Genomic DNA, 12,332 nt, shown 5'->3' on the forward strand with positions numbered 1-12,332 from the left:
TTATAGATATTCGTCCTTAGCTATAGGCAGTTATTATTTCCGATTGTACTGCACATGGGTGCATGGGCTGTGAGCCATATGGTTGTACTGCACATGGGTGCATCGAGACTATAAATAAGCCACAGCTAGAGGAGGGGAATTTATGTTGAGAAATGAAGTGAATATTTTCTGCTCTCTCTCTCTCAATTTCTGTTATCTCTCTCCCTTTCTCTCGAACGTCCTTTTCCTTTCTTGCTGTCTCCCTCCTTTTCATCTTAGCTCTCCCTACAAATTCTGCTCTCTCGCTCTCTTAACCTTCTCAATTCCTTTTCTAAACCCTAGCCCAACCCTAGGGTGTGACAAGAAAGAAGTTTGGACTACTTATATTCAGATTACTAGAGACAGGTATTGTGGAGCAAAAACACACGTCAGAACTAGGGCTGGCAATAAGTCGAGCTACTCGTGACCTGGCTCAAAACTCGACTCGATAATTGGCTCAATAAGATAACTCGTGATACAAATGAGCCAAGTTTGAGCTCAAATATTTGGCTCATTTAGTAAATGAGCCGAGCTTGAGCTACCATCGGCTCGATTCATTTGGCTCACGAATATATATATTAATTTTATAAATTTATTAAATAAAAAAATATTTATTACTTAATACTCAATAATATAAATATATACTTAATAATTTTATAAATATATTATTTAAATATAAATAAATATATAATATATATCACATATTATTTAAATATATACACATAAATAGATTTGGAGGGAGGGGGGAAACTCCAAAAAGCCATTGATTGATTTGAAGGGATGACTCAGTGGATTTGACAGGGACGAAGAGGCTCTGTCTCCCGGGGGGGGGTCTTCAATTCTTCTCCAGCACACTTCTTTTTTACGTTATCTTTTTCTTCCTCGCATTGTCTTCTTCTTCTTCCAGCAGGTTCCAACGTATCTTCTTTTTTTTCTTCTCCTCTAACTTTTGGCGAATCCTTCTCCGGCTGCAGCACATCTTCTTCTTTTTCTCCTCCAGCTTCCGACGAGACGACCAACGACTTCTCCGATAGTCGGCTAGCATGCGACCTCCAGTTCCTGCAACTGGATTTGTTTTCTATGTTGCTATCCTTCTTTTTGGGTCTATTTTCTGTGCATAATTTGTTATACTTTTGTTGTTGTGCATTTGCATATTGCACTTTTTTTCAAGTATACATAATACAATTGCAGAATATGTTATGTGTGCTTGTAGATTTATTTGCATTACATTTTTTGAATATATATATATATATATATACATAAAAGTAAGGTGATAGTCAATTTCGAGCTGAACTGACCCAACTCGTAGTCATCATCGAGCCGAGCTCGAGCTAAAAAAATCTACTCATATCGAGCTCGAGCCAAGCTATGAGTCAAGTTAAAATCAATCGAGCTGAGCTCAAGCTAGGTGTAGCTCGGCTCAGCTCGGCCTATTGCCAGCCCTAGTCAGAACATAAGAAGAAATGGAGCCTTATCCAGTTACAGTTGGGCTACATCAAGTATTTGCATTAAGCCCTTATCTCTTTGCCCCAGTAATAGATGAACTCACTAAACATATCCAGCCAGAGGTGCCTTAATGTATTTAAGTTGCAAATGGTGTGGTCTTGCTAGATGAGAAAAGAATGTGTGAATACTAAGCTTGAGATGTGGAGAAACAAAACCTAGAAGTTTTAGGTTGAGCATATTAAAAACTGAATATATAGGACGCAGATTTAGTAAAAATACAAGTGTGGATGATGTTATAGTGAAAATTGAAGATCAAATCATCCCCAAAAAAAAGATCAATCTAGATATCGTGGATCAATTATCCAAAAAGGAGGAGAGATTGAGATGTGAGTCATAGAATTAAGGAAGATGGTTAAAATGGAAAAGTGCATTTGGTGTTTTATGTGATACTAAGATTCTGTCAAAGCTACAGTAAAAATTTTTACCTTATTTCTAAGACCAGCTTCATCCTGAAAAATTGTTAGCATTTAATGCAAGGCAGCAGCAAGGAATGGAAGCTTCCTAATTCAGCCAATATCTAAGGATTATGATTGGCTGTTCTTTTAGTCAATCAATTAGTCTCTTATATCTTTCTATTCTTAATTGATCTTGTGCCTAGAATAGGATCATCTAAAGTAGGAATGTAAATCTGTATATAGCCTTTTGTTTCTTTATTTATAGTTTCTAAAATAGGTTCTTGTATAGCAGTTAGAATCTTCCTAAAATTAGCAAGAAGATGATTGTTATTTATTGTACTCGTGTGCTTCTTGATTGAATAAGATTAAAAGACTATTGATTTTTCAGTTGACATGGTATCAGAGCCAAGACAATAGCTTTCCGATCTGTGAAACTATTGTGGCCGTTTCCTCCTTGGTTCAACTTGATCCCTTCCTCCTTTCTTCAGTCCAACTTGAATCATGTCTAATACTCAAACCCTTGAGACTATCGATTTCAGCAATACGAGAGTGGCTGAACCTTCAATAACCAGCAACAATGGCGAAAATACCAGTGGGGATCTGTCAAGCCTTCAGATAGCTTACCGTTTAAATGGTAAGAATTATTTGAAGTGGTCTCAATTGGTTCGGACCATTCTTAAGGGCAAAGGGAGGCTTAGTCACCTAGAAGGGATTGTCCCTAAGACCGATGACCCAAGGTTTGTGTCACGCTCGATCCTTGTAAAAGAGGTTCCTTCCGGAATTCTATAAGGGACGATTAGGCGGGAAGAGTTTGGGAGGGAAAGAGAATAGCAGAATATAGAGAGAACGAGAGACGTGTGAATGAGAATGAGAGGGAAAGGAAGTCAGTGGAATAATCCTCACATGAGTTCCCCATCCTCAGCTTATCTCCATTTATAGGACTTACAAGTGGGGCGCGGCAGTTAGGCAACTGCCCAAGCGCGCGCCAATTGAATTGGCAACCAGAAAGTATTACAATTCTGCCACTATACTACCCCTTACAATTATACCCATCTACCCTTATACCTCCCATTACAATTATACCCTTGGGCTATGACAGTTTGTTACATGGGACGAAGAAGACTCGTTAATAATGTCATGGTTATAGAATTTTATGGTCCCTGAAATCAGCGACACGGTGATGTTCCTATCGACGTCAAGGGAGATTTGGGAGGCTATCAAGTTGACATATTCCAAGATCAAAGATGCTGCCTAGATCTATGAGATCCGAACTAAAGTGGCAGCAACAAAGCAAGGTACTAGATCAATCACAGAATATGCCAATCTTCTGCAAACTATGTGGTAGGAATTAGACCATTACCAGTGTCTAAAGATGACATGCAGCAAAGATGCTGCATTACACAAGAGATTTGTTGAAAAGGAAAGGATATATGATCTTCTAGCTGGGCTAAATACTGATTTTGATGCTGTGAGAATTCAGATTCTTGGAAAAGAAGATTTACCATCCCTCAATGAAGTTATTTCTATAGTTCGGGCAAAAGAAGGAAGGAGAGGTGTTATGTTAGAAACCAATCCAATAGAAACTTCGGCTCTATTGTCTCTAAAAGGTCAGGCCCAAAACAAAGGAAAGGATGAGAAGAAGCCCTTTGATAGAGATAACCTATGGTGCACCTATTGCAAAAAGCCTAGGCACACCATAGAGAAATGTTGGAAACTTCATGGGCGGCCTAATAAGGGAGGATCTTCAGGGAAGAATTCTGGCCAGGTGTATATGGCAGCCAGCAATAACCCACAGCCTCAAAATCAAAAGGAACCCGAGCAAGAAAATGTTCTAGAGCTGAATCAAATGGAAATTGACAAGCTGAGAAAACTATTGGAATCCCTCGGAAAAGGTACAGAAACTGAGGGTGTAGCCTCTCTTGCTCTCACAGGTATCTCTACCATATCTTATAGCCTATATGCTTCAGAAAATAATTCCCCTACCTCATGGATCTTAGATTCTGGTGCCACTGATCACATGACACCAATTTCAACCCATTTCAGTTCTTATATTCCTTGTCCTAGTTCCAGAAAAATCACCTTAGCAGATGGTTCTTCAACCACTGTGGCAGGCCAAGGTGATGTGATTCTTAGTCGGCACCTCACCCTTAAAAATGTGTTGCACGTCCCCAAACTTTTTGCTAACCTAATATCTGTTCATAAACTTGTTTCAGACTCTAATTGCAATATCATATTTTGTGCAACCCATTGCGAGATGCAGGAGCAAGGCACGAGGAGGAGGATTGGACTTGCTAAAGAGAAAACAGGCCTATTTCTTTTTGAGGAACCTAGAGAGCAGGGAGGACAAGGGAAAGATCAGATCATATCATGTTTAGCTCAGTCTAATAAAAACCAACTGTGGTTACATCACTACAGATTAGGTCATCCATCTTTTTTCCTTCTCAAAAACATGTTTCCATATTTATTCAAGGGTCTAAGTACTACTGTCTTTCATTGTTCTGTATGTGAAATGGCTAAGCATCGAAGATCCACGTTTACTTTCTCAAATAAAAGGTCTTGTTCACCTTTTTCCCTTATTCATAGTGACATCTGGGGTCCCTCATTTATGTCTAATATCTCTGGAGCAAAGTGGTTTGTAGTGTTTATTGATGATTATACTCGAACCTTATGGCTATATCTTTTAAAAACTAAGGCTGATGTAAGTAATGTGATTCCCACATTCTTCAACATGATTAAAAATCAGTTTGGAGTGAGCATTAAGAGGATTAGATCAGATAATGCTAGAGATTTTTTCAATCATTCCCTATCTGATTTTTTCCTAAAACAGGGAGTCATACATGAATCATCTTGTCCCTACACTCCCCAACAAAATGGGGTGGCTGAAAGGAAAATTGGGCACATTCTAAATGTTACTCGGGCACTTCTCTTTCATCATAATGTCCCAAACATTATTGGGGAGAAGCTGCTCTAACAGCCACATTCCTTATCAACCGCTTACCATCTCAGCTTCTGGGGTTTTGTAGTCCAATCCAATTGCTCACTAAGTCATTCCCTGATTTTCGTATGATCAGTCCAAGTCTGCAGCCTAGGGTGTTCGGGTGTAGTGCCTTTGTTCATATTCCTTTCGTTAGCAGGGGTAAGCTAGACCCAAGAGCTGTAAAATGTATATTTATTGGGTACTCAGCCACTCAAAAAGGTTACAAGTGTTATCACCCTCCTACAAAAAAATTCTTTGTGTCAGCCGATGTCACCTTTACAGAAGAAGAGTCCTATTTCCATCAATCCGATCATTCATCTCTTAACCCAAATAAATCTATGGTTCCTACTCCTACTTGCCCGAATCAACCTTTGTTTCCTTTACCGGCTGCTAAGCCAGAGAGCACCCAAAAAATAGGAGTGACAGAATCATTCCCAAACTCCCCTCGACCATTACAAGTTTACTCAAGAAGAAAAGGTGCTGAAATTCCTATACCAGATCTAGCATCCTCCTCCACAAAGCCTACTCTTGCAGATGACCGAGCTACTGATTCTATCAACTCAACCTCAGGTAACATCCTCACGGAACCTCCAACTGCTGTTAACAACAGCCCTGAAAGTCCCAATCTTGTGACCCTTGAATCTGCCGATCTCCCTAATGATTTGGATTGGCCTATTGCTCTTCGCAAGGGAACTAGAGCCTGCACCAAACATCCATTACATTTGTTTCTGTCCTATTCAAAATTATCCTCTCCTCACAAAGCTTTTCTCACTACCCTGCATACTACCTTTGTTCCAAAGACGTTTTCTAAAGCAATAGGACATAAGCAATGGAGAGAAGCCATGGAAGCATAGATGGCAGCCCTACAGAAAAACCAGACCTGGAAAATTGTTGATCTACCTGAAGGAAAGCACCCTGTAGGCTGCCGGTGGATTTATACTGTCAAGTACAAAGCTGATGGCTCCCTAGACCGCTATAAGGCCAGATTAGTGGCCAAAGGGTATACTCAGGTATATGGTATTGATTATTTAGACACATTTGCTCCTGTTGCGAAATTAAATACAGTTCGGGTCCTTCTATCCTTAGCAATTAACCTTGGCTGGAAATTACACCAATATGATGTCAAAAATGTCTTTTTACATGGGAACCTTAAAGAGGAAGTGTACATGGACATTCCTCCGGGATATGAGCTTCCTAATCAGGAAAAAAAGGTGTGTAAGTTGAATAAAGCCCTATATGGCTTAAAACAATCACCACGTGCATGGTTTGGTCATTTTACAAAAGCAATGGTTGCTCAAGGGTTCAAGCAAAGCCCCCTAGGGAGATCATACTCTATTTGTGAAGCATTCGGTTTCAGGGGAAGTCACTATACTTATTGTTTATGTTGATGATATTGTGGTTACAGGGAGTGATGAAACCGAAATGCAACGGCTACGAAAATGCCTAATTCGAGAGTTTGAAATTAAAGACCTAGGGAGACTAAAGTATTTCTTGGGTATAGAAGTGGCTCATTCGAAAAAATGTATCTTTATTTCTCAGCAAAAATATATCATCGACTTATTAAATGAAACAGGGATGCTGGGATGCAAAGCTGTGGACACCCCAATTGATCCAAATCACAAGTTAGGAGAAGCTCTAGGAGAAAATGCAGTGGATATAGGGTCTTATCAAAGGCTGGTTGGGAAACTCATCTACTTAGCTCACACTAGGTCGGACATCGCCTATGCGGTTGGAGTAGTCAGTCAATTTATGCACAGTCCGAGAGAACCTCATTTGAAAGCAGTCTATAGGATACTTCAATATCTTAAAGGAGCGCCTGGCAAGGGAATTCTGTTTAAAAAAGGTGATGATTTGACTCTTGAAGCTTATACTGATGCAGACTATGCAGGTTCAATGGTGGATAGGAGATCAACTTCAGGTTATTGCACTTTCCTAAGAGGAAATATTGTGACATGGAGGAGTAAAAAACAGAATGTTGTAACCAGATCTAGCGCTGAGGCAGAATTCCGATCTATGGCTTTGGGTATTTGTGAGCTGTTATGGCTAAAAATTATTTTGGAGGACTTAAAAATTCAATGGCAAGGTCCTATGAAACTCTATTGTGATAACAAATCTGCGATCAATATAGCCCACAACCCAGTTCAACACGACAGAACCAAGCATATTGAAGTGGACAGACATTTTATCAAAGAAAAATTGGACAATGGTTTGATTTGCACTCCTTATGTCTCCTCTGGTGATCAAGTAGCGGATGTTCTTACAAAGGGATTACCTCCAATGGTATTTCGAAGACTTTCTAGCAAGATTAGGATGGATGATATCCATTCCAATCTTGAGGGGGAGTGTTAGCAAGTATTTAATGCAAGGCAGCAGCAAGGAATGGAAGCTTCCTAATTCAGCCGATATCTAAGGATTATGATTGGCTGTTCTTTTAGTCAATCAATTAGTCTCTTATATCTTTCTATTCTTAGTTGATTTTGTGCCTAGGATAGGATCATCTAAAGTAGGAATGTAAATCTGTATATAGCCTTTTGTTTCTTTATTTAAAGTTTCTAAAATAGGTTCTTGTATAGCAGTTAGAATCTTCCTAAAATTAGCAGGAAGATGATTGTTATTTATTGTACTCGTGTGCTTCTTGATTGAATAAGATTAAAAGACTATTGATTTTTCAGTTGACAAAAACGAAGCACCAAAAGATTACAACCAGCTTTGTGGACAAAAGCTCTAACAAACTATCCTTGACAGCTGGCAGTAACAAACTTGCTGCAAGTTGCAGCAATCAGTTTCTCACAAAACAAACACAACTGAAAAATAAAGCTAACTAAGCCTATTGTTTCTTCTCAACAGCCACAGAATTCTCAGATATCACTCTGTGATTTTCCTTCTATATCTCAGCCTTCTCCAGTCTTACAACTTCATCCTAAACCTAAACACACACAGCCCATTCATCCTACAATAACTAGATCCAAAAGCAATTACATTATGGTAAATTCTACCTATCATGCCACAATAATAAAACATTGAGTACTTTACGTAAAATTCAAAAAAAAACAAAACCAATTATGTGTCATGCATGGAGAAAGGACAAAATAAAAATCAATTTGATAATAAAACCACTTCAGAAATAGCTCTAAAGTGATTAACAGTGCTTTAGGCTTATCGTGCAGAATTTCTTTTTCAATGCATTAGCCAATTTCTAAATCTGCTTTTCAATTCTCAATAAAACAATGTTTCCAACTACCACAAAGTATACGTTACACATTATCAATGTCATAAAAATCCAGTGTTTTACCTTAAGTATAGATTCAGCTCCATCATGAGATAAAATTTTGTCATTTATAGTCGGCATAGTAACAGCAACATAGGCAGGTTTTGCTGCTGCACTTGTAGCAGAGCTATCCTTATTGGTTTTCGTTATTCCCAATGCCAAATTGGAAGCAATTCTAGGATTTGTTGGAATCTGCACTTTGCTAACCCTGCGCGAATCTAAAGGTGGAACGGTTTTTGGAACAGTTTGCAAGGACGATTGATAACTCTGGGTTACCTGATGCGTAGCAGGATATTGCATGTTAGGTCCTTGAGGACCTACAGTCATCTGCTGATCCTGAAAGCTTTGATAAGTAGGATTCAAATCCAAAGGTTTTTGAAACTGAGGTTGCTGAGCGCTAGCATTGTGATTTTGGAAACCAGGAGCTATACTTGTCCAGTAACTGTCATGGCCACCAGTGATTACTGCACCAGCCTGGCAAGGAAATTGTAAAAGCTTACTGGATGTACCCAGTAACTGACAAAATAAAAGGCATATCACTGCAATATCTGATGACAAAACTTGTACCATCCAACAAGACCAATAATAAATATGAGCAAAGCAAATAGTGTCTTCCATTATCAAGCAAAAAAAAGTAGTGCCTTCCATTAGAACAACTGATTTGAGACAGTACTGTACATCCAAGACATTTTGATCCTTTTTCTAATAAATGCATTAGTCTGATCATTTTTCCAAGTTAATGTAAGACAAATTCCAATATATCATAATTAAAGACCAAGTAATAAATGCATTACTCCAATCATCATTTTCCAGTGCCTGGTCAGACATGAAGTTATGGCTACAGTGCTTCTACATGGTAGAAGTATTAGAGAATGCTTAAAATGCCTCACCCACTCCTTTAGTACTGAGGAAAAGAGTGGCGATTGAGTTAAAAGGAGTTTCAAAAATTAGATTTTACCACATATAAGACCACAGCTAACGCTGTTTTGATTTTGAAAAATAAGAATGCGGTTGTTTCTGAAGTCTCATAATGTAGTTTTGATAGCAAATGAAGATATAGAGGTTGAAAAAAAATGTTTTATATAGAGAAAGCATATGATCATCTGCATTGGGACTTTTTATTGGATATGCTTGAGAGCAAAGGATTTTGGGATGGGTGCAGGTACTGGATTGACTACAGCATTATAAATGAAAATCCCAGTCAATATTTTTTGGCATTGCTCATGGTCTTTTTGTGTTTCAGAAAGCTATAGTGGTCTCTTTGCTGACTTGAGGATGACATTTTGCTTAAGTGGAAACTCACAGAGGTGTATAGAGACAACCAAACTGTGTTCAATTACATTCTGACACAATCTATGGATTGTAGACTCAACTTTTCCATAACTGAGATTAATACCAATGGGAGAGCTAAGCCATCACAAGATTTGTGCAGACACATGGCAATACACGTAAGCCACTAGGAGACACCAGGATGAATTTGAAATTAAAGAACGCATTTATTACAAGTTTGACTCCAAAGTCGCCAATTACAGTAATGTCTACCTCTTTATACTTACCTAAGAATTATATGTCTGGTCCTTGTTCAAATCAATTGCAGTTTTCTTGATGGTCATCATGAAGGTAGACCGCACAATGAATCACACATGCATTCCATGTTGCTAGAGGTGAGGAATATAAGGTTGCAGTGAAACATTGACTGGCTAATGCTTCCAAATTTAATAATTGTGGTTCAGGTTTGGTCCCCAATAATACTAACCCAAAACTATAAGTACAGATTTCATTCTCCCGAGAACATTTTGTAAACTCAGAATGTATATGATAAATGCAACTACATTTATAATAATAAGATTTTCACATATTTGTGTGTTAGCAACATGAATAAGTATGAACCATTTCTTTTCAGATAACAAAAAAGCATGAATGTCTATGGAATCAATATCAAGTAACATCTGATGCAAAAGGTCATGCGTTGTGTCCTCGATTGTAAATCATTCTAGCATGTAGAATTGGAGCATCTTCATGGCATGTTTAAGATGTAGTAAAAAAGAGGGGTAAATTATACATGTTAACAGAATTAAAGATACTGTCAAGGCTATTTTCCTTTTAACAATAAGCCGTGCAATGAAATAACAACCTATCATTTTTTCAAATTAGCTATACAAGAACACGTTTCTTAAGACATGTGACTACCAAATTTTTCCATTTTTTCAAGCCAACTGTAATATTCATAAATTTTCACCAGTTATATGTATTTTTCTTCTCCAAGGAAAACATTTAAAAGAATAACCATGTTTTGTATTGGGACCATTAAAATTCACTAGTTTGGAACAAAAGCATACCACATCCCCATACATGCTTATCAATTAATTAAGAAGGGGTGGAATTGGTGTTTTGTTGTAATACAAATTTGGAGTCTTAAGGTGTCAATGGAAAAGCTGGCAGTGGCAGTTTTTTATGCTGAGGCTTGTTACTGGATAAAAATAAAGAACCAACAGAATCAAACACAGAATATTCCAACAATCTCACCTTAAAAGTTTTTGATGGATATCAGCAGCACAAGAAAACAGGACTCTCTAGGCGTTACTAGCCAAAACAAGTACAATTGCCTCTACACGATAGATAAATTAAAGTAAAAGATTACCCCAACCCAACCAGGACAAGTACATACTTCACAATTAGAAAACAAGTTGATAATAATACATGATAATATTTACTTACAAAAAACATGAACAAATGAAAGGTAAATATGCAAGCATTTGCCACCAAAAGCTCATGCAGGACACTCCTAAATAACACCTATATGAACTATAATGTCATCGTTATCATCAACTACACCTTATCCTGACAAAGTTCAGGTCAGTGGCACAACATTTATAATGTCAATTGACTTCTATATATATCACATTGATAATAAAAATCCATGCAAAAGAACAATGAGGCAAAAAATTTATGCCAGATGCCCTCCATAACGCAACCCTCTAGCAAGAGAATGACGAGATAAAATTTCAACACCATCTTTATATAGAAAAAGTTTCATGAGGTGGAAGTGAATGAAGATAACTGATATGGTCACATGTTCCACCACATAATTGATATTATAAAACTGACCTGTACAGCATGCAAACACAACACATCTGAACTCTAATAACTGAGAACAAAAATTCCATGATCAAAGAAAAATGTTTCTCTATTGCATTTCCAGCAAGTGCTTTTTGGGAGACAAAGATACTTTTTCTAGAACTACCCATTGCTTTATTATGAAGAATATCCTCTACTACACATTCTTTTATCTTTGCTACCATCCGCCGGCACCCCCAAAACCACTTTTCTTTAGGCATGGATTCTGAATTACAGCTGTTAAAGGTTGTCTCGAGTATATGGTATAAGAAGAAGATGATGGCAGTAGCAGTGAATGATGTCAGTTTGCTAGAGTTCCTTTTGAAGATTTTAGATAGAAGTTGTAACCTAAATTGTAATTAGTTATAGTTTGGGGGTTAAACTGTAAATATCTATAATATTCATTGGGACATCCACCCACTATTATAAATAGAGGGCAAGGGGTAACAAATGGAGAGAGAGTTCTCATTTTTTCTGTTTGTAACGAGTGCTGATTGTTTCTGAGAGAAAGGCTAGGGCTGTTAGCTTTGTAATCTTGGGGGAAAACAATTGAGGTGCTTGGGAATAGAAGGGAGAGAAGGGCCGCTACTGTACTGATCATTTTCTGGAAATAAAGACTGCTCTCAAGAGGATCTTAGAGGCTGGATGTAGTGCCATTCACATGGCATGAACCAGGATAATCTTGATGTTCTTGTGGATGTGTGGTTTGTGTTTCTTGTTTGGTTTAATTCTGTTTTCTATTTTATTTTCTGTTGATTCTATTAAATCTGTTCCTTAGATCAAATCCGTGAGTGTGTGAGAGTAAGTGTGGTAGAATTTCTATCCAAGAAATTAGTTCCAGCAACCCTAGATATAACAACAGCAATTTCAACAATAGAACTCTGGCTAGTAATTTCAGCATAGGTAGATTTAGTTAAACTGAGAATTCTTCAGCAAGCTCAAGGGAAGCTACATGTCTTTGAGCATAGACATGATGAATTGGAAAAAGGAATGGTGGGAGAAACCATGCGAAAGTAGAGATCTAGATCTTGCTATCTATGATCTCTGAACT

The 12,332-nt window shown here is 37.8% G+C and overlaps 1 protein-coding gene across 3 annotated transcripts in view; it reads right to left on the minus strand.

Annotated features, from left to right (window-relative positions):
- The window catches only part of LOC127798366 (SAC3 family protein A), a 61,265-nt gene that overhangs the window by 29,951 nt on the left and 18,982 nt on the right, over positions 1 to 12,332 (minus strand). For all 3 annotated transcript variants that reach the window (XM_052331891.1, XM_052331890.1, XM_052331889.1), the window contains exon 4: positions 8,189 to 8,638. In XM_052331891.1, the coding sequence (XP_052187851.1) occupies positions 8,189 to 8,638 (450 nt within the window). The remainder of the gene's footprint in view (positions 1 to 8,188; positions 8,639 to 12,332) is intronic.

Source organism: Diospyros lotus, chromosome 3 (assembly GCF_014633365.1).
Source record: "Diospyros lotus cultivar Yz01 chromosome 3, ASM1463336v1, whole genome shotgun sequence".
NCBI classification, from domain to species: domain Eukaryota; kingdom Viridiplantae; phylum Streptophyta; class Magnoliopsida; order Ericales; family Ebenaceae; genus Diospyros; species Diospyros lotus.